Source organism: Peromyscus leucopus, chromosome 4 (assembly GCF_004664715.2).
Source record: "Peromyscus leucopus breed LL Stock chromosome 4, UCI_PerLeu_2.1, whole genome shotgun sequence".
Taxonomy (NCBI): Eukaryota; Metazoa; Chordata; class Mammalia; order Rodentia; family Cricetidae; genus Peromyscus; species Peromyscus leucopus.
In genome coordinates, this window is record NC_051066.1 from 111,209,949 (window position 1) to 111,232,789 (window position 22,841).

Below are 22,841 nucleotides of genomic sequence, written 5' to 3' on the forward strand. Positions count from 1 at the left end.
TTCATACCAACATCTCCCTTTGCTTCCTTCATGAATTAACCATTTCAGTAATTTCTCAGGGAGACATCTATGCCTACGATTTATGCTCCTATTTCTCCACTTTATGAATTTACTCTTATTGTGAATGAGCATTTGTTGAAGACACATGCATACTGAAATCTATCTCCCCAACGAATACCAACATTGTGTCCTTTTGCTCAAAAATACATCTTCAGTATTGAATATCTGCTAAACTGCAGCTATTAAGTGAAAATTATTAAACAAAGAATTAGATAATAAAATTTCCAGACCCATAAATAGTTTACAGATTCTACCTTAGCCATGGGTATTGTATGATTAGTCATCAGAGTTTCCCTTTTCTCTAGGCTCTGCCTTCTTTGCTTGTCAACCTCTATTCTGTGCTTGCAATATCTCCCATTCCAAGTGAAACAGAAAGTCTATAAAATCTGTACCTTGTTTAGAAGCCCCATTAGCATTGCATTAAAGATGCTGCCTGGCTTGTGAGGTGGTATCTTCTCTTTACATATCTTAGCTTTTGAAATAATATATGAGCTCTAGTCCTTGGTGGATGCCCCATATTTGAAAAAGAAGTAATAGTCAAGGAAAGAAAAGAGAGAAGACAATATAAATAACATTAATTTCCACATTTTTCTGTCATATTGCTTATATTTCTGACTATTATCATTGAGGCAGAGAATTTGGCAGTAAGGCTAGGAATAACATTGAGACTTCAGAATCGAATAAGTGACTTTGCACTGAGTGCCGAACACAGTCTTCGAAACATGCAATAAGTAATCCACACATTATATCAGCCAACTTTTTGTGTTTGTTGGTTATTCATAACAACTACCTGTCAGATTAATTTGCTGTGTAAAAGTGAGAGCTAATGATATTTTATACTTTCTTCCTATTAGAGCCCAAGTTGCACAGTATTTGTCATCTTCAGCAGGGTATCATTCCTTCCATAAACAAAGTAGAATACTGACTCTGCTCTGGACTCTTAGCCCAAGTGCTAGATATGTGGAGATGAAATGACACAATGTCTTTGTCAAGATATTCACAACAAAGCCCAGAAATTCCATGATAGTAGACAGTTACAATATAAACTGCAACACAGGAACAATCTTCTGTTTTCTTTTTCCACTGCAAATATTCATCTTATTTTACATTTAATTTTTGGCACATGAAGGTAAAATCAATTTTCTCTAGAAGTAGCTTCTTATTGTTTCAGGTTTCCATGAAATATCTTTAACCTTCAGAAATTGTTTGTTATTCTTATATATTCCCTGTTTTTCTTCTATATGCTTTATCAACTATAGAGTTTGAATTAGAAATATCCTCCATAGCTCAGACATTTTAACACTTGTCCCTGAGTTAGTGGTGGCTGTGGGGAGGTACAGCTTTGAAGGATGAAGTGCATCACTGGGGTGGGCTTTGGAAATTCTAAAGCCCTCCCCACTTCTGATTTCCCCTCTGCTTCATGCTTACTGCTAAAGATGTGCTCTCTAAGATTCCTTCTGCTGCCAGTGACTGCCACATGATGCCATGACCCTCGCCATAATGGACTCATCTCTCTGAAACCATATGCCAAAATAAACCCATTCTTCCTTAAGTTGCCTTTGCTTATAGTGTTTTATCACAGCAGCAACAACAACAAAAGTAACCAGTGCTCCAACTTCTGATGTTTCTCCTAGTACTTTGTCCTTTTTGTTCAAAATGGGAAATGTTACAAGCATTTAGGGTTTATATGTATGCAGTTCCCTTGTTTGCTTAATAGAGATCTCGGTTTAATATCTCAGTTGATTTAGCAGCAGCCCAAGAAGCAAGATGTTGCTGGCATCTGCATCTCTGCTTGCCACATGGGTTGCCTGGTACACACACACATCTGTAATAAACTGCTTAGCTTTGTGTTGATAACAAGTAATAGTTCCAAGAAATGACTCCTATTTTCTGCCTTCTAGGTTTATGAATCTTTCATTATATTCAACCCAGTGTGTCTAAATAAAGAATATGAGACAGTCACCTTTGTTCAGGAATGGTGCATCTCATTCCCATAGGTCTTTCTTACACCATTGGTTGTAAAACAAAAGGACAAAAATTATGCCTACAGGATGAATAAAAGAAGAGTCCCTATGAGGGAGACAGTACAGGGATTTTTGAGAACTATACTACATGATCAGGTGCTCCCTCATAAACAGAATGGAACTAAAGAACAAAGAGTCAGGTATATGCTCATGCGCCTCTTTGGTTCAAACCCCTCTTTGTAGGATCCCAAAAACATTCTCCAATTGTGTATTTTAAAGATGTTTGGCAGCCAATACATAAACTCATGCTAGTTTTGGTAAATTGAGATTTAATGAATATACCACATGTGGAGGTATACATAATCACACTACACACCCAACCATTAATATCTTCTCTGTTAAATGTTTATGGCTGTAATTGCTGTTCTGATTATGTATTGTGTGAACTTGAAGCATGCTATTATATTGGGTGACTAATGGTATTTGGTAACAATGCATAGAAATTGGTATGCTGGAATGAGTTACATTTTAAATTGTAGTCTTTCTTGAATTTGCAGTGGATTTCATGGCTCATCTCCCTCACAGTAGGTTTGATGGGTTGAAATCTTTCTGCTGAATATAAACATCTGAGACCATCCAGTCTTCCCTTAGCTGGCAGTTCTTCCTTTCCTCATCATGCATGCATTCAAAACAAAAATCTGAAACAATATTCCCCCAATCCTTTGTTGCTGATTTCACTTTTACCCATACTTACAAACGGAGGGGAAATCTCAACATTTTAGTGCATTTGCTGGAGGTCTTAAGAGGTGTGGTCCAGTCTTTGAAGGTGTCATCGTGGGCCTAAAGTAGATGTCTGTTGCTGCATTCTCCCTTTACAAACCTAGGCAAGCCAGATGGCCTTAGAACTTAAAGAAAACACATGTACTTCACTGTTTAAAACCATTTTAATGATTGCTTAAATTTCTGAACACTTAAAGGATAAAATTTAATATAAAAGAATTTTCAAAACTAGGAGATTGTGGAAGTTTCCCTCAGTTACATCAAATCCAAGCCTAGATTATTCACTATTAGCCACATTTTATATTCAATAGGTATTATTGACTAATGAAAAATAAGTTAAAGATTCTTCATGCAATGTATAACTATTATATAGCCTTTATCTATCTTGCTCACCTAGAAGCCTTGCAGTAGGTTGTAGTTGGCGTTTCCTTTGGGCTACCAACCAACTCCCAAATAAAGACACAGAGACTTATTATTAATTATGAATGCTTGGCCTTAGCTTAGGTTTGCCCCACTAGCTTTTTTAACTTAATTTAACCTGTTTCTATTCATCTATGTTTTTCCTCGGGGCTTTACCCCTTTCTTTCATTCTGTATGTCCTGCTTTCCTGCTTCCTCTATATTTGGCTGGCTGGCCCCTGGCATCTCCTTGGTGTCTCTTTTTCTTTCTTCCTTAAGCCTAAATTCCTCTTCCTACCTATTCTCCCCACTTGGAAATCCTGCATATATCTCCTCCCTCACTATTGGCCATTCAGCTTTTTATTTAGACCTATCAGCTGCCTTACGTAGGCAAGATAAAACAGCCGCACATCTTTACATCATTAAATGCTACACATCTTTACATAGCTAAATAAATATTTCACAACACAAACAAATGCAACACATCTTTGCATAGTTAAACAAATCTTCTGCAACAGTAGCATCTTGTGAGTGTGTGTTCGTTAGCACATCTCAAAGTGCCTGCCCTTTAACCAGCAGCAACAGCACCAATTAGAAGTTTATTAGAGATCAGATTCTCAGGCTGAATGTCTTTAAGCCTTCCAAGTTTCTTGAATTCAGGCTACCTTCTGAGAGCCACCGGTGTTTGAAATATTTTCACCACTTAGTAGGTGGTACAGTTTATATTCAGCAAGGTCTGCAAATCTAAAAGGCACCAACTCTCAAGTGAGCTAAGAAAAAGGACCACTTCAGTGCTTCATAATGAACTGGGTTGTTAAAACTATTAACACGGGGAAATTAACCTAGAAAAAGTTTCAATGACAGAAGTAACATTTCTGTTGTCCTGTACCTTGGGTTCCTCATTTTCTTCATCATGGAGTAGAGAATAAGATGCAGGGAAAACCCCAGAGGAATGGCTTTTGCATGTAAATGGAAGTGGGGGATGCTATTTTAATCACACCTTTGCAGCTGAGAGAGCCCATGAACAGCACTTCCACCTGGGTCTTTCCCATGCCACATTACCCACCCCACAGCACCCTAGATGCTTTTCCTGAACACACAATTTTACACACCAGTGAGAGGCTTCTTAGCCCTGTGGTATCAGAATGAATCCCCAGGGTAGCTGGCATTAACTATCGCTCCACGACTTGGGTAATGGAAGCTTCCTCTGGAGCTGGCAGTAGAGAACAATATTCATTATCGTCAATATAAAAGTAATGGCGCTTACTAAGTTCTTTGTGAACTCAGCCTGGGTTTTTGTGTGTAAACAAACAAGCAATGTTTCAGTCCATTTGATCAACTGAGAAGAAAGCCTTGGAACAGAAAAAGTTACCATTAAATTTGTTAAGTATAGAGTGTGTGCAGAAAGTTTTTAGTCTACCTGTGTGGAACCATCATTCAACAGATACAGACTGGCACAGATGTGCCTTTCCATGTCTGTTTCGTGACTGTTTTATGTTCATCATTCCTGCCAGTGTGCATTTCCCCTGGCTTGTTCCTCTCTGAGAATCCGCCTCTGCCCTCCCCTCTATACAGCCAGGAGTTCCACCTCAGCCTTGTGGATTAGCCTTCCATAGCCAGGAACTGCAAGGGTTTTGAGGTATCTCCTTTAAAAGAGGGTGATTGGGTTATTTGCAAGTGCCTCAAAATGGACAATCTACTTTTGCATTTTGTGATAGAATCCTCACTAATCGTCTATGCTTTGCAGGCATTCAATAAACAGATGAACTAATGAAGAGCATTTGCTCTTGAACTGATTTCCCTAATCAACCACTCTCAAGAGTGAAAGCAGTTTGCCTGGGGCTTGAGACCCAGTGAGGAAGTCATAACCCCCAAGCACTGCTGCTGATCTCTCCCTTTCCTTACATTGCAGTCCAGTTCTGAATTCTCCTGTGATGAACCTTCACTCTGTTCCCTGTCTCTCAGGTCTCCACACTGTTCCTTTCCTTTAGATTAAACTTCTTCAGGCTTTATTGGGAACCCCTTGCTCTCTTCTGGGCAAAGTGGTCATTACTGTGGAAATGAAGAAAATGTGGGCATGGGCTCAAACTTTGTCAAATTTGGTTGTGCATTATTTCTCCAGGAGAGATCCATGATGCAAGTGTCTAAGCCAAACACTGAATGTCAAGTTGATAGCACACTCTTCTAATGCTCTTGAGGTACTTTCAGTATTGTGAGTGAAGGGACCTAGGAGAAAAATCCATGTTAGTGTCCTTCAAGGTCCTTTTGACTGGTTCCCACATGATACTCTAAATGGTATGAGAAGATTTCCACAGGTCAGTAACAGTGAAGAGTAGGCCAAGAAATCCACTAAGATGGGGAAAGGAAACTTTCAATATGGAATGAGCATGAGAAGAATCCTCCTCCATCTAATCTTCACTCCATCTCTAAGAGAGGAAGTCAAAAGAGAGTGTTCTCTTTGACCTGGTATGGATTTGTATGCAGTGGAGGGATTTGGTATCCAAGTAGACTCTGTACTCATTCCTTAGAAAAGTGATCAAACTGTTTTGGATGAGACATTCGGAATTGGAAGGTACCTGTCAGAGAAAGCTCCCTGAGAGCATTAGTATTCTTGATAATTCTTGCAAATTATGTAGAGAGTTTGTTGTCAGAGGAATCGCGGTATAGTGTCTTTTCTGGGAGAGGGGGGGCTAGATGGCTGCATCCCATTGACTCTTGAAGGGGAAATAGTTGTTGAATGTTTGCAAGCCCTTTAAGGGTGTCCTTTTCATGTATACCAGCTCTTTGGCTGGTATACATATGCTACAAACCTTATGATCACTATCCAACACATAGACTTTCAAGGATTCCAACCCTCTGATGTTGTCTTCCGTGACTTATCTAAATATATCCACCATTTAATCCTACGGGACACTGAGGGTCACCTATGCAGAACTCTTGTTGCACTGCCACTGTGTGTACATCTTTGCTAGTCTTTGCTCCTGGATTTTCCTTGATCTTCCCCTCTCCTACTTCACTCAACATGCATGGACTATAGCTCTAAGTATCTGAAGACAATGAATATCTTAGCTCCATCTCAAACCCCTGGGCCATTCTTATCTGGAATATATCTCCCCCTGCACTCTCCAATTGTGAGGAACCTACTTTACACTTCCCCAAGGCAAATGATTCCTCCATATGTACTTAGGGGAAAAAAATCCTCTTTTCTCACTTCTCAGAGCAGTTAACTTTAAGAGTGGCATTAACATACTCTTCCTCGTCTTATACACATTTGTTTCTTTATGTTCCTTCCCCTGCTTGATGCCATTCCAGAAAAGCAATCATGTATGCATGTTTCTTGTGTCCTGGAGTAACTTACATAAAATAGTTGTTTGAATAATGAATAAGTTTGGTAATGAATATGTAAAAGGGCAGTAGTGTGAGATTTGTGGTCAAAGGTTGGCAACAGAATTTGGTGTGTGTGTCCATATATTGTCCCGGATGCATTAGGTGTGAGTGAGGTGATGGGAGCAACTCCTCTTATTGGCCTCTCTAATCTTCTCTTTGATTTCTCCCACACCCCACCTACATTCTGTGACTCCAGGGTTACTTCTCAATAGCAGAACAAAGAGACTGGGTTTCTCTTGATTTAAGAATTGGTTTAGAGTGACAATTATCAACCTGTGTCGAATATCAGATATCCTGCCTATCAGATATTTACATTATGATTCATAACAGTTGCAAAATTACAGTTATGAAGTATCAGTGAAATAATTTCATGTTTGGGAGTCACCACAACATGTGGAATTATATTAAAGGATCACAGCATTAGACATGTTGAGAACACTGGCTTATTGGATGTAGATTTAAGGATGTAAACTGTGGGCTTAATTTGTCTAAGATTCTTTAGCAAATATATTGAAATACGTACTAAATTGAGCAGTTAGCAGTTGATGATCTTTTTGTTTTCTTCCTGATTCAGTGATACATAATATGGAGGGGTAGCCTGTTACAGATAACTTTGCAGGCAAATCTCCAGATGGCAGTATCCTTTAAAGTGATGTCAATGACATAAAACAAAGAGGAATGATCTGGGTGTCTTCTTAACAATTTCCCATTTTGCCTTCCAGGAGACAGAGCTGTTAGATCTCAGCCTCGTCAAGGATGCCAGGTGTGGGAAGCATGCCAAAGCTCCCAAGGTAGGAAGCAGAGCCTGTGCCTGCACCAGCTGCTACTTTGATTCTTTATCTGTGTCAAGATATCAATTAATTGCCCCAGTTAAAAGTTCCGGTGTTGTAAATGTTGTAAAACACAACAGCCAGTGTGCCCTACTCACTCACTTGAACTTTCACTAAAAGATGGAAACAATGGGTGAGCATATGGGTGGTGTAATGCAGGCGTTTGCTTATTCCTCTGTTTTTTTACCTTTGTCCGAAGAAAAAAGCAGACATATGAAATGCCAAAGAAGTTACAGATTAAGCATCTATAATTAGAAATTCCAAAATACTGTAAATTCTGAGTGGAAAATTCCATAGTGATCAATGCTATGCCTTGGTCACTAAAAGTGCACTTTCAGGCAATGTATATGTGTGTATGAATTTTGTGTTTAGACCTGGGTCATATTAACAAGACATCTGAATACATATATTCCGATGTTTCAAAGTTTTAAAATGTGAAGTACTCTTATCCCAAGTATTTTGAGTAAGGTATACTTTACCTCTGTCAGTTAATGCAAAATGCCCAAGATATTTTTGAGAGCACTTTCAAAATGTCACCTAATTCAGAAGTATTAGTAAACATTTTTTTTACTTACATTTGTCAGAATTCACATTCTTCCTAGTAAACAGAGATGATATGAAGCAAAAAAGTGCTGTACAATTAAAACAATTACGCCCATAAAGGCAAAAGTTAATTCTTCACATTAGGACCAAGGATGCTTTGGGATATGTTAAGTGGGATGTCATTGGTTTGGCTTTGCAGCAAGTGTTCTGAGTGTAATATTCAAGTGCTGGATGAAGAAAAAGTGTCTTTTAACTCATCCTGGTTGGTAGAGTGCATTGTCTTGTCATCAGAACTGAAAACTCTTTGTTACTGGATTTAATGTTTAACACATTAAGTACTTTATTTCTGGCAGAGACTGTATCAGCAAAGCAGCAAGAGAAGGGGAGTTGCCATTTACAAGCTTAAACCAGCAATTTTCTTTTTTTAGTGTCTTCCCACAACTGTTGTTTTAGCCTCTAAAAGTCAAAATAGTTTCTTGAACATTCGGAATGATCTGTTACTTTGGAGGTGCAGAGAAAAAGTCAGCTGCAATTTTTTTTTTTTTCCTCACAGACATCCTGCAGCCGTAGGTTGGTGCTAACAGAGTCTGGCATGGAGCAAATACCAACTGCTGGGGTTAGCTGAATGGGTTAAACTGGTTGACTAGAAAATGTGAAAATAATGTTTAGAAAGAAAAAAATCAGAAATGTTTGCAAGAAGGCTTCTAAGCCTGTTTCAGGTGAAACCAGTTAACCATTTAGATTTCCCTTCTCATACAGGGGATTTCAGTGGCTTGGTCTTTGCACTTCATGTCAAGCATCTTGGAATTAGTAATTTGTTGATGATACAGAATGATTCCCAATTTGCAGTTAGCCAAGAATCTTTTCCTCTTCAAACAATGTTTCAGTCATGTAAGCCTGTTAGCTCCATGTAGAACATCAATAACTTATCAGTGAAACTTGTCTTTTAACCCAGGATTATTGGCCTCACCTGATATCTGTAGTAGCTGAGGACAGTTGCATACCTCACTCCACCTGACTGCTTCTCCTCAGCCTCCACTGGTTTTCACCAGACCCCACTGCTTCTCAAGCACCAGGAGTCAAAGCCAGTTCCACTGGGGCCTCTTGGAAAGTGGCAGGCGGGAATGGGTCTCTTTCACTAGCTTATCAGTGAGTGCTTGGTTTATGGATGCGGTTTGATAAATGTCTATTGAATGTTGATAAACGATAGACGTGGCATCTGCACTGTGTTCCACTGATAAACTATGATTAGATCTCAAAGTGCCTCCCTTGAGGAAGTGCTTTTGAAATCCAGGATACTGGGCTTGTCTCTTTCTGCTAACACTTTTCTTGGAGAGAAGGGTTGCTTTCTCTGTGGGCCATTCTAGTTCTGTGTTGTTTTCTCTGAGCCTAACATTTCTGGAGCTGGTTCTTTTCTATTTACCTGCATGACCTTGCTGAGACCTATTTACTCCTCATGGACTGTTAATAGGTACTTAATAGGAATGTTTCAAGGAGGCAATGGAATAATTCAGTAACAAACTCTTTGCACAGGAGATCTGTGCAATGAAATCATCTGGGAAACTAATAAAAAAAAAGTGTTGTTGCCTATTTCTCATCCCCCATAAAGTTTGGATCCTGAGAATCTGATGGCTATAGATGATGTATGGCTTCAGGGTGCTGAAATACACATCTGCAGTGGAATTTGGATGTCACTGCTCTAATGTGCTGATGACACTGCCATCTTACCAAAAACATTAGTGGTACTGAAGACAGAACCAAGGACTTCATGCTTGTCAAGCTCTACACTGAGTTATTCCCCAACCCTTCCTCCCAACATTTTTTTTTAAATATTATTTTAAAATTTCAGATCTGATTTCCAGGAAGTTAATTTTCATCTCATTTTCTTAAATTGGGAAAGTTTAAATGTCAAGAGTGATCAGAGTAGGAGTCTTGTTAAAGGAGCTTTGTGGATCCACAGGCAACGTAGGCGACTGTGTCGATGAAAAGATTCCTTAACGTGACAAAGATGACCTCAGCTCAACCTAGACAAATACAGATATAACTTATTTAAAATGTTTGGAGTCTTATTCTGTCTGGTTACGCCATGTGGTTTATGGCAGCAAGGACCAGGTACCTATTTTTCTAGCGAGCCTGCTGAGCCTGGCTTCTGTCTCCATCTCCTTCATCAGGTCTCCCACACAGTGACACCCTCAACAGCTATTGACTGACAGTAGGGCAAGGGGGTATAGATGGAGGAGAGTTGTCCTCTAAAGCCTTCAGGAATGAGTCCAGTAGGACATCTTGTTGAAAAAGATGTGTGGCCTGAGGTGGATGGCTGCTTTATTAAGAATGCTGGGATAAAGGCCAGGTGTGATGGCAGATATCTTTAATCCCACCACTCAGAAGGAAGGGCAGACGGATCTCTGAGTTTGAGGCCAGCCTGGTCTACAGAGTGAATTCCAGGACAGCCTGGGCTACATAATGAGACCCTTTCTCAAAAAAAAATATATATATAAATAAATAAAAAAGAAAGAAGGAGGAGGAGAAGAAGAAGGAAGAGTAGGAGGAGGAAGAAGGGGAGGAGGAGGAGGAAGAGGAAAATGAATGCTAGGATAAGGTTTTCAGAACCTAAAACAGGAAATTCAAAACAAAAAGTAGAAAAGAATATAGTGAAAGGTTTACAAAGTAGAACACTATTGAAGTGATGGGATACGCAGTGATCCTAGCACTTGGGAGACTGAGGTGGAGGGTCACAAGCCTGAGCCCAGACGGGGCTACACAGCCCCATGACCCTGTGTAAATAAACAAACAACAAAACACCAGGGGTGGACATAAAAACATAAAATGGCACAGAGGCAGACTCAGGAAAAACAGCAAACTGACAGGAGAACAGATTCAGCATTAGACTTTCTGTAGAAGCTTCTAGATCAGAATGAAGGTACCTGTGGAGTGAATGTTTATCAACATATTAAGGCACCCTGCAGACAGTTATCTATGTATTTGTATTGTCTTTGTTCTTCCCAGCATCTTGTTACATAAAAATTCAACACTGGGCTGAGAATGAACTGTTTTCTGTCCCTGCTGTGATTTGAAATGGCATTTATAGGAAATGGAGAAGGCGATGTGATGCCCTGCTAATGAACTTAAGTGTCGACTTCCAGCATCGTACACAGAGTGAAATCTGTTCTTCTGTATACAGCTTTTGTTCAAGTCACTGGTGTTGAAATTTCTCATTGGAGTGACTTTGGGAGACTTTATAATTTAAATGTAAAAACCAGAAGGCACCTTACTTACATCTTTAACTCTAAAATACATTGCTCTCTCCTTCGTTTGCCCCACCACCCACATACAAGGCACTGTGGCATATAGATTTGGCTTATGCTGTTCATAGCCACTCTGTGGGCTGATTTCAAAAGGAACTCTGTTCTCAGACAGTGTCACTGTGATGTCAGATCTTTTAGTAGTTCTTGACCCAGCAGATTAGTTCAATGGCTTGTGTCCAGCATTAATTAAAATAGACTTGACTAGAATTAAAAACATCAGCCTTGTACAGAGCTTCTTCTTTCATGGAATGTTTTTGTGTACATTAAGTACATCTTCTGGGTCATGCAGCAATGTATATATTTTTTCTGGAAGGCCATGCAAGAAAGATTAAAAGGTGCTAATGCAAAGAGATGGCATCCCCACTGTCATGATCCTTAGGATGAAGCAAGTCAGTAGACATGCTGAAAAGGAGATCAAGGAGAGAAGAGCAGCATCTCTTGTGCCAGCTGTGCCATTGATGAGCTTAAAGAAGGTGTGCCTTCCTTCCTCTGGGCCTCACTTCTCCTCATCAGTGCAATGGGGCTGTGGTGGATGTCTGGTTTTAGGAGTATAATTTCTGCTAGCCTTTGATTCCAGATTTTAAATGAGGTAATTAATCATAGTCATGTGCTTCATATTGTAGATTCCAGAATTGGTATCCAGCAAATTGACATAACCTAAAACTTCTTGCTTTGGACATGGCTAATCAGGTGAAAGTGAAGGGGAAAAAAAAACCAAGTGCTAAATTCATGACTGTTAAAGGATGCAAACTAAAGGAAAATAATATTTTGTCAACTTAAGACATTTTGCTTTATTGTAAATACAACCAACACAGTTTAGGTAGGATTGGCTTTTCTGCTTTCTTATTGGGACATAAAGCTAAGTAAAACTCATTAGACTCTATCCAAAGGTGAGCGTAGTTATGGGGAGGAGAAATTTATTTCGTTTTTCAGAATGGCATGTGCCTTCAGCTCAGTGTAGACAGGGGCCCTAGTTTGCTAACAGGTTGATAGATGCATTGCTAAGAGAGGGATGTATGTGTGTGTGGCATATGCAGGTAAGGGTCCCAGGTTGCCAAGTGCCTTACTGGAAGAGGGGTGTGCGCATAGTCTAAAGAAGAGCTAATACCAATACTCCTGAAATTGTTCTGAAGAATAGAAACAAAATAATATTCATGTTAAGTTTTACACATGGATTTATATATGGCTTTTTAAAAGTAATTCTAAATTGAATTTCGACTTGCAGGAAGCAACATCACAGTTACAAAGACCTCCCATCTTTAGACTGTACACGACCTCTAGGCTGTCTATATTCAGTGACACATATAGCAATATCTTTGAGAAACATTGCTGTAACTTTTCTTTTAAACTTTACTTTCTGTAAAGGGAACTGCTAACCTATCAGCCAGGTCCTTTGATTTGTAGAGGCAATTTATTTCATATCTGTAATGTTGATTTAAATATGGATGCTTTGTAAACATCTAGGTTAATAATTACGTTCTAAATTATATATATAGTATTACCAGAATCCCATAAGGCATATTAGAGTAAAATTAAATTTTAAAAATTGATTGCCTTTGCCTTTTTAATCTCTATGTAGTAAATGATGCTTCTATGATTATTAGTTTTTCATCTCCATTCTGTAGGGTTTGGCAAGGAGTTGGTGATTTCTGGCAGGCACACACCTAGGTTCTGGGAAAAACCAGGAGTGAATAAACAGGACAGACAGCTCTGGCCCTGTGTAACTTCTGTTTGGGGATGATGGTGCTCAACAAGCGGCCTCCAATAAAAGAACGGAAACCCCAGAGTTCTGTATTGGCTGACTTTCTGTGGGGAAGCCTTTCTACCCTGAAGGATTTCACGTCATCAGCCTGATGTCAACGAATGGAGAGTAGTGGTATAAAGCATGCCATGGCCTCTAGCCCTCTGAACACATTCCATCATGTCATAGTGTGTGAGGAAGAGATGACTGATAAATCCCCCTGAGAAGAATAAGCAAGGAGAGGAAACCATAGGCCATGAGCTATGGGGAGGCTTTCTGTTTTATGCAGCTGTTACAGAGTAAGCTCTCTTGATGAAACAAGAATTTAATGAGGGCCAGAATTGGGTGAATGACCACAGGCAGAGCATTCAGGCAGAGGGCCCTGCAAAAGCAAAGCCTCCAAATGGGGCATGTACATAGCATGTTTGAACAATGACAAATGTCGGTTGAACCACAGTGGGTTTCAAGCCTGAGACCATGCCAGTGGCTTCAGATAATTCTATTATAAGTAAAGAGACATAGAGTCTTCTGAGCTGGATAGAATCAGAGTCTCTGAAGGCAATGTTTGTTGTGTTGAGAATAGACTTCAGAACATGAAGGAAGAAGCAATGGAGACCGACTGGCAGCTGCAGACAGCCTGGAGAATAATGATGGTGACTTGCGGTCAAGATGGTAGCTGCTGAGGTGTGAAAAATGTGTTAACATCTAAATATGAATTAACAATGGGAACATGGGACTTATTAATGTGTTAGATGAGAAAAAATGAAGAAAGAATTCAAAAACAACTATAAATATTTTGACCTGGGAAACTAGAGTAATTGATTTGCTATGTTTTGAGATAGGAAAAAAAGGAAAAGAATCCATCTTAAAATGGAAAAATCCATAGTTTGGTTTTGAATAATTAAATAGTTGTATTGTCTGTCAAACTTCTAATATGATGAATACTCAAAGTGAGTTCAGAGGAGATGTTGGCCCTGGAAATAAAACTTTGGGTGTTTAAAGCTTGGGTGAGGTATCCTAATGAGTTTGTATAAAAGAAGACATTAAGGCTGGGGAGATGGCTCTGTAAATAAGTGCTTGTTCTGCAAGCACAGAATTTTAGTTTGGATGTCCACTTCACCATGAAAAGTTCCAGGCATGGTTGGGCATGTCTAGAACCACAGAAATGAGGAGCAGAGACATGTGGAGCCTGACAGCCCATTTGCCAACTACCCTAGCCAAAATGGCAAGCTGCTGGACCTTATCTCAAGGCAATAAGGCAGAGAGCAGAGGAAGAGACGCTGAAATCCTGCTCCAGCATCCACATGTTCACTCATGGGCAAAGGCTCCTGCACAGTTCCATGTACTATGATGCCCCCATATGACACAACACACACACAGACACACACACACACACACACACACACACACACACACACGACACAAAATACACAGATACACAGAGAGAGTGTGTGTGGAGAGAGAGAAGAAAGTCTCAACTGCATCCTGATGTCCATGACATGTAGACTTTGATGAGTTTGTGAAGAACTAGCACAAAAGCCTTCGAACGGTACTTCATCAATGAGTTGAAAGCAGAAACTCAAGCAAGCAGACACTTATTTCCGAGTGTCTCTCTAAGATAAATGGATATATGAAAATGTAGCATATGCTTCAATATTGAGTTTTAGTTAGTCTTGAAGGGACTTAAATTGTAGCATGCATTACAACACAAACAAACTTTGAAGATACTTTTCTAAATAAAATAATATATAAATATTATTATATGTAAATAATGTAAATATAAATAATATCTAAATGTATAAAAGGACAAATGAGGTGTGATTCCATTCAGATGTCAGGTATTCAGAGTATACATTCAGAGAGTAAAATGGTGGAAGTCAGGGCTGTGAGGAGGGAAAGGGAAAATATTGTTACTTATTGAGAGCTTAATTTGAGAAGATGGAAGAGCTTCATGGGTGTATGATGATGATAGCTGTACCACAGTATGTGTTTTCACTGACTTTGTGAATCAGCTTTGTGTATTTCACCAGAATAAAAGAGACCATCAGTAAGGACAAAGGAAATAACAGAAAAGCGCATCCAAGTTCCTCAAAATGCAAAGAGAAGGCAGGCAGGGGTGGGGGAGGGTCAAGTGGTATTTCTTCTTAACCTTTTATTTTCCTACTGAAACTTCTATTGAGGATTACACTGCACATTCTTTCAAATTTCCTGCATCATAAACATATCTTGCTAGTGGGATTGTTTATTTAAGGGTTGTCAAATCCCAACTAGCCCATCATAGGATTTGGATGCCAACACAGGAATCTCATAATGAGCTGTTATTTGGGTGTTCTACAACAGTGGTTTCAATGAATCATCTATGAGGCTTGGAGCTGAAATGAGAACTTTATTCATTGCCCCTTTCAGTGACTATCAGTGAATTTCCTGACTTTGTCCAGATTTATCATTGCATGAAACTGCCAACGTAAAATCTGATATAGATACTTTTGGGTAGAAAGAAAGAAAAGAATGCTAGATGCAACAAAATCAAAGGTTTCCTCATTTTCTTCCGACTGCTAATGAGATCAACCTCTGGCCCTTATTCTTGGCTTCAACTGTTTCTTAATTCACCTCACATGTTGCCAGAGCTTTTTCGGAATTGTTTTTGGTCACTCTGTTTCCATAAATTTGTTTCTGTTTTTGACTAATGGAAGCAAAATAGAGCTAAAATTTCTCAGAACTTGTGTGAGTGTGGCTCTCTCTCTCTCTCTCTCTCTCTCTCTCTCTGTGTGTGTGTGTGTGTGTGTGTAGGGGGGGTTGACAGCTATTCACATTTATCTTTAAATGTAAATTATATGGCACGGTACTTTTTATGTTCATTAAATTCCATATATGTCAGTAGTTTCCTTGGAAACAGAAACCTTTATATAACTTTAGTAGCAGAAACATTAGGATGCTGGGGTTGGGCAGAGTGGGTGCCTATTTGTACTTGAAATCCTTTACATGTTCTTTACCCTCAAGGACAGTCAATAGTGGACAGGAAAAGACACCAAAAGTGACCATTAAGGCACAGCTCATCTTCTCTAATGGCTGGAAGCTTTTACTTTCTCTAAAGTTTTTTTTTTTTTTTTTTTTTTTTTTTTTTTTTCAGATGCGCTGTCTTTGCTGGGTGGGATCTTAGGCTAAATCCCCTTCTTTGAGGAGATGTTAGTATGATTCTTCTTATCAAAAGTTAAATTTGAGTGTTTGAGCAATGTTCACATTACTCAGTTATGTGAAAATCCATCTTAAAATTTAGTGAACTGAAAATGTATATGGTTGCATTGATGTTCTGATTTTTTTTTTATTACGACAAATATCTTAACTGTGCTTAACACAGTTAAACATCTCACAGTCTTTGAGACACTTAGTTACAGAGGAATGAAGGGAAGGAGACATAGGAATTAAAGGACATGGCAACAGGGAATATGTGTGTCCTAGTTCCCAGCATTGATAACAGTGTTAGCAGGAATTTTGTTGAAGCCCAGGTGTTTACCAAAGGCCATGAATCTTAATAATTGTGCTTTTGTCTTATGAGATCTCAGTCCATATCCAGCAAGTTCAACCTGTAGAGGTGCAGGGTAGAATTCAGGAAACACTTCTCAATTTTAATCCTTTCAAATGAAAAATTATGCCATCTTGTGGTTTTCACTGTTAATAATTTTAAAAAAGTAGTTCTACCCACTGACCTACACTATAAAGCAGGGCTTCTAATTATGGATTCTAATATAAAGATATGAGAAGTACTTGGGGAGCTTTTAAAATCTTGATGCGTAGTCCACACCCAAATCAATTAAAGTACAATGTGTGGTGTGGGTTCACACACCATCTTTCCTCTGAAACTCCCTGAAGGTACCCTGGTGTTCAGTCAAGTTAGAGAAGCATTTCTGTATGTGAGAGGGACCAGTTTAAATAGGTAGTCCCTCTTTTGAAGATAGTGACTTCAGAATTATGATATAGAAATGCACTGGGAATTTTCCTAGAATCTTTCAATATAGATCTCTTTAAACTTGACCACTGTTCTCAATTAAGAAAAAGAAATGTGTCCTATGGCTTCATCTCCTCTGACTACACTGTAAGATATACGGGTTAAGACTTCAATACATGGATTTTGAGGGGGGCATAATACAGCTAAAAGAAATATTTCCTCTCGGTATTCTTAAGCCCAGGTTTATGACTTACTTCTACACAGAGTACTACTGTTCTAATAAAGATAAGTGTACTGTTTTCCTTGTAATCAATTGATCATCAAAATGAATAAGACCTTACAGTTGAAATCATTTTTTAAAACCATGTGGCTTTATGGAAAACATATTGTTTTATGAATTTTTGTACCTAGAGAAACGAACATGTGTCTTCATGCACTGTAAACACATACTGGAGAGTAACTACCATGGTCCAAACGCTCGGGTGAGACAGCAGTGTGCCAAAGATATATAACCTAGCATGTCATTTTCTATGTATGAGACTCGGTTTCCTTATCTGGAATTCAAGCTTAATCTCTGTGTTTATCTCATCTGGGTGCTGTAGGGACCCAAGAATAAAGTTCATAGAAAGGACTCAATGCAACTGTGACTTCATTGTGTATGTGAAATATAATGTATCATTATTAGTATATATTAAGTCAATAAAATGTGTAGGCAAAAGCATGTTAAAGTTGGGAAATTGTCTTGTATATTGTAGAATTTCATGTCCCACTTTGGTTTCCTTCTGACTGAGATTTTTATACCTTTGTAGCTCTCTTAGTTAAACCTACCTTCAAAAGTCTATTTGTGAGCCTGAACTGACCATCCCTGTCACCAGACAAGACTTCCAGTGGAGGGACAGGAACATCAACCCAGCCACAAACCATTCAACCTACAACTTGTATTGCCTACAAGATGTACTAGAGTAAAAATGGTGCAGAAATTGTGAGACTGACCCACTGAAGACTGGCCCCACTGGAGGCCCATACTCTGAGAGAGAGCTTACTCCTGAGGGCTAGGTCCCAGAGGCAGGATATCCCAGAGACCTAGGATTGAACCAAACATGACTGGGGATGAAGTCCATTCGTAATATATTAACTATGAAAAATGAACATGAAGTCAGGTTGTCTCTGTAGCCAGCCACCTACCCCTAGAGAACCATTGTTGCAATCCTATTACACTAAGATTTACACATCTTATTTAGAAAACTGTCCCAATTTGCCAACGATTTAATAGATTTTTCTCAACAATCAAAATAATTTTAAAGCAATTTGTTTCCAGTTAAGAGTATGTTGGCATTTCCCCCCTTACATTCTGAAACCATTAAAGCAAAATCCAGAGCACTGTTTTGAAATGAAATAACAAGGTTTGGGGTCAGAAAGCCCTAGATTCAGCCTCATTGCACATATTGTTTGAGAGTTCCCCAGAATTTTCTTTGGTTTGCCTGGAATGAGAATAGCAGCTGGATGGAGCTGTCTGATGAGTTCAACCATGGTGAGTAACAAGACCCACATTATGATTGGCTTTAGGAACTTGTTTATTGCTACTCACCTCTCTACCTGCCCAAAGTCTCTTACTGGTATATCCTTCCCTATTAGTAAGACTAATAGGTAAGTATGCATATATATATATATATATATACACACACACACACAGACACACACATATATATATATATATATATATATATATATATATTCCCCTTGTGCTGCCTTCACTTGGGAGATTAGATTCTAAAGGAATTTGACATAAACTCTGATGAAACAATACTGGAATGCTAATTGACAGATGATTTAACAGATGAAATAGTTTATAATGGGAGTGTTTTGTGAAAATACAGATCCTGTCCTTACACTTCCTGACTGGCATTAGGACTCAGAGGTAGACAGCACAGTGCTGGTTTGCAAGTGCTGTGGGTACTGGGATTGGGATATTGTGTCTTCTCAAAGTTTCCTGTTGACACTTAACTTCCTATATAATGGTACTAAGAAGAGATAAGGTATGTGGGTTCCTTTCTCATAAATGACTTATGGTCCTTTTTAAAATAGCCTTCACCAGCAGTGGTGGAGCATGCCCTTTAATCCCAGCACTCGGGAGGCAGAGGCAGGCGGATCTCTGTGAGTTCAAGGCCAGCCTGGTCTACAAAGTGAGGTCCAGGAAAGGCGCAAAACTACACAGAGAAAAAAAAAAAAAAGATCTCTGTGAGTTCGAGGCCACCCTGGGCTACCAAGTGAGTCCCGGGTAAAGGCACAAAGCTACACAGAGAAACCCTACCTCGAAACCCCATAAAAAAATAATAATAAAATAGCCTTCACAAAGGGTTCCACCTTTACCCCCTGTTATCATGTGAGCACATAACATTCAAAGTTTCCTTTTACATCCGAGAGCAGGCTTCATGAGACATGGAATCTCCTGCCAGGTATCCCCTCCAGTATAGTGAGAATCAAGTGTCTATTACTCATAACACTCCCAGCCTGAGGGATTCTGTTGTCACAACATAGATGATTGAAGATACTGGATTCGAACTTTTAATGTTCAAATGATGGAATGACATTAGAGGAGTCCTGTCATCATTTAAGGGCCTCATATTCCATATTTCAGTATGAAGGAGATGTGCAAGATAATCTTCAGGGGATGGTATTTATATCCACCGCAGACTTTAAGAATTAAATGGTGTACAAACAAAAATTATTCTGCAGTTATATGTGATGCAGTAATAATATCTGTGATGCACCTTGGAGGAATGGGAGGGTAGGTGGAGGTTATTCTGAAGATTCAAAAATTCCTTCCATTTGTCATCATTCTGTTTTGTTTATGAGTTTTTTTCCCCCAATAAGTTTATATCTTGAAAATTTGGCCCAAGTACAATGTTCAGAGGTTGGGCTTTTGAAAGTGATTGGATCATGAAGGCTTTGTCTTCATCAGTGGCTTAATCTACTGATAGATTCATATTTAGAGGACTCTGCAAGGTGATACAAACACTGTAAAGCTGTCACCGAGGATGTTCCCTCTGAAGCAATATCTTGAAACAATCTCTGTCACCTTTCCATTTTAGGAGGTCATGAAGTAAGTGACATTAGCCACATGTACTCTGGCCACCATGAGATTTTCTTTAGCTCAGACTTACAGCAATGGGTCCAGTGTATCTTAGATTGAAAACACTGAAGCTGTAAGCCTGATTAAATATTTCTTCACTTAAAGTTGTTTTTCTTCGTTATTTTCCATGGTGATGAAAAGTGTTTGTCTTCTTAATCGGGCATATTCTAGATTAAAGATGATTCAAGATTTGTTATTCCTGTTCAGAAAAGTGTTTGCCAAAAATGAGTTTTCTTTTAGAAATGTTAATTGAAATTGACTTTCATTATCTTTAGTTGAAATTAAGTATCTTAGTCATTTTGCAAATTTATGAATTATATTGTTTTCATCTTTTAGTACCTTTATGTGAATTGCATAAGGCTTTTTAATGTGTCATGAGTTAGGACACATACAATGGTCTGGGAAATTAAACAACTGTTATTTGTTTCTGAATTGTCACACCATCTAAAGCAGGAGTTAATGAGTAAGCACATTATTTTTAGAGCATCTGAAACATTTTTCTGTATGAATCACTTCCTTGTATATTGTTTGAAAATTAAAACTTATTTAGAAGCCATCATCTACAAACTTTTACTTGAAAATATGGATGGATACTATATAAAAATCTAAATGAAGTTCATTTAATATCCTTCCTCTCTCTCTCTCTCTCTCTCTCTCTCTCTCTCTCTCTCTCTCTCTCTCTCTCTCACACACACACACACACACACACACACACACACACACACACACACACGAGCGTGTGAAATGGATAAAGAATGAAATTTTTATGTTTACACATTTTTAAAGAAACAATGCTTGAAATAAACTCTCCACAGAGACTATTAAATAGGAAGTGTTTACTATATATCAAAATAAAAGGAAGTGTTTGAGCATGCATTTTTGTGAGTTAGTGTTTGTTAGACCATTGAGAAAGTTTGTTAAAGAATAAATTATATCACAACAAACTAGACATATATTTAATTTTCAGGTTAGTTGTGCAAAATTTCATGGTTTGAGATGATTATACTTCAGTCAAATAATTTATTTGAAGGATACTGTAGAATATTTGAAATACTGTAGAAATGTGACAAGAGCCCTTATCACTTTCCATTTTTAAAAGAGTTGTTATTCTAGTTTAAAAATATTTTTTAAATATGGAAAGTCATAATAGATTTAATGTTTTACTGATATGTAACTGCCATATTTGGGTTGAATTCTTTCAAGTAAATTATTTGAAATGTTCCAAAATCTAGATACTCATCAAGTTTCTTTTAATCAAGTCTGTTCATTGATCTGCATTTAGTTTAACAGTGCTCATGCTCAATTCAAGATTAAAAGTTGAAAAATTATGTAGCCATAAAAGAAAACAATATATTGAGCTGAACTATGTCTGGGTTTTTAGACTGAGCACGTTTCTTAGGCAATAGAATATTAGACAATAAATCATGTATTTATCATAAAACTTTAGAGGAAGTAGGGAGCCTGAAGTTCAGGGGTGTGCTCCTGGAGTGTTGGGAGGCTCTTTGCCCCAGTTAATAAGGTGAGATTAAATTAAATTTAGATTGATTCTAAAGCAGAAACTCACCTGTGAGGAATCCAAGTCAATTCAAAATAGTTCTTTTTATCTTAACAAAATAATTACTTGAGTAGCATTTCTTGGATTAGTTGCCTGTGGCAAACAATTCATGCACTATTAATCCCAGCCCTACTTGAGAATAGCGCTAGATTATAGATCCTTGGCACTGAACAATTTCTGGCTGTATGACTAAGAAGATGAAAATTAATTATTCCAGTGGCCATTCCTGAGTTATTGCTTCACTCTCAAATATGGGAACTTGTCCAAAGGACAGTTAAATACAAGTCTGGAAAGTGACAGGGAGAATTCTGCCTTTCATTTTGTCAATGTCCAAAGCTACAGCTGCTACCAAAGAAAAAAATCTTTTTCAAGAAAAAAAGAAAAGATGAATCAGTTGCTTTAGATGCTGAATAAATCCAGATAGGCCCTCATTTGTTTGCTTCTTAAAAGAACTAACACTGCTTAACTCTATGTGTCTTTGACCTAACTAGGCACAGTAAGCATAGCCATGGTTCTAAGTATATCAGGTTTTTTTTTCCTAAGTAATAATCTGTTGATCTCAAATTATATTAAGTATTTATTATTCATTGACATTTGAACTGTTAGAAAACACTCTTTGTTATCCTTGATGTTATTAGAAATTCTGGACTTAATGTCTATTTAATCGCCTTTGATATAATTTCCATAAATTATAGCACAAGCTGTGGGATAGTAAGTTGAAATTGGTTGAGTTTAACTCATTGTCTCAGTGATCTTTCTACTTATTTCTCCCTGCATGCACATAATTCATTTGTAGTGATAAATCTGTTTTCTACTTTGGCATAGTTACTTGTTAATTATATTCTGTATGAAATACTTCCATAGCATAAGTAGCTAGAGAAAACTCAGAGTTTCTTTGTGGATCTCTTTATCCATTAGGAAGATTTTTTTACTAGATTGACGTGTTGCAAGGTCATCAAAATTAGTCTATTTCCTGAGAAATTATACTATTAATTAGCTATTTATTTGGGTCCTTTTAATTATATTTATACTTAATTTTAGGGCTTAAATTCTCTATTCCTTTTATTAACCTTACATTTTGAAGAGGAAAACTATGCACTTGACTCAAAATTCAAAATTATGTGAATGAAAATGGTCACTCATTTCTTTTGTTCTTTTTCTATTCACCTTCTGGCTTTATCTCACCACATTTGTCTTTG

At 38.1% G+C, this 22,841-nt stretch overlaps 1 protein-coding gene across 2 annotated transcripts in view; it reads left to right on the forward strand.

Annotated features, from left to right (window-relative positions):
• Plcb1 (phospholipase C beta 1) overlaps positions 1 to 22,841 on the forward strand; it is a 701,254-nt gene that overhangs the window by 204,730 nt on the left and 473,683 nt on the right. For both annotated transcript variants that reach the window (XM_028884530.2, XM_028884531.2), the window contains exon 3: positions 7,312 to 7,380. In XM_028884530.2, the coding sequence (XP_028740363.1) occupies positions 7,312 to 7,380 (69 nt within the window). The remainder of the gene's footprint in view (positions 1 to 7,311; positions 7,381 to 22,841) is intronic.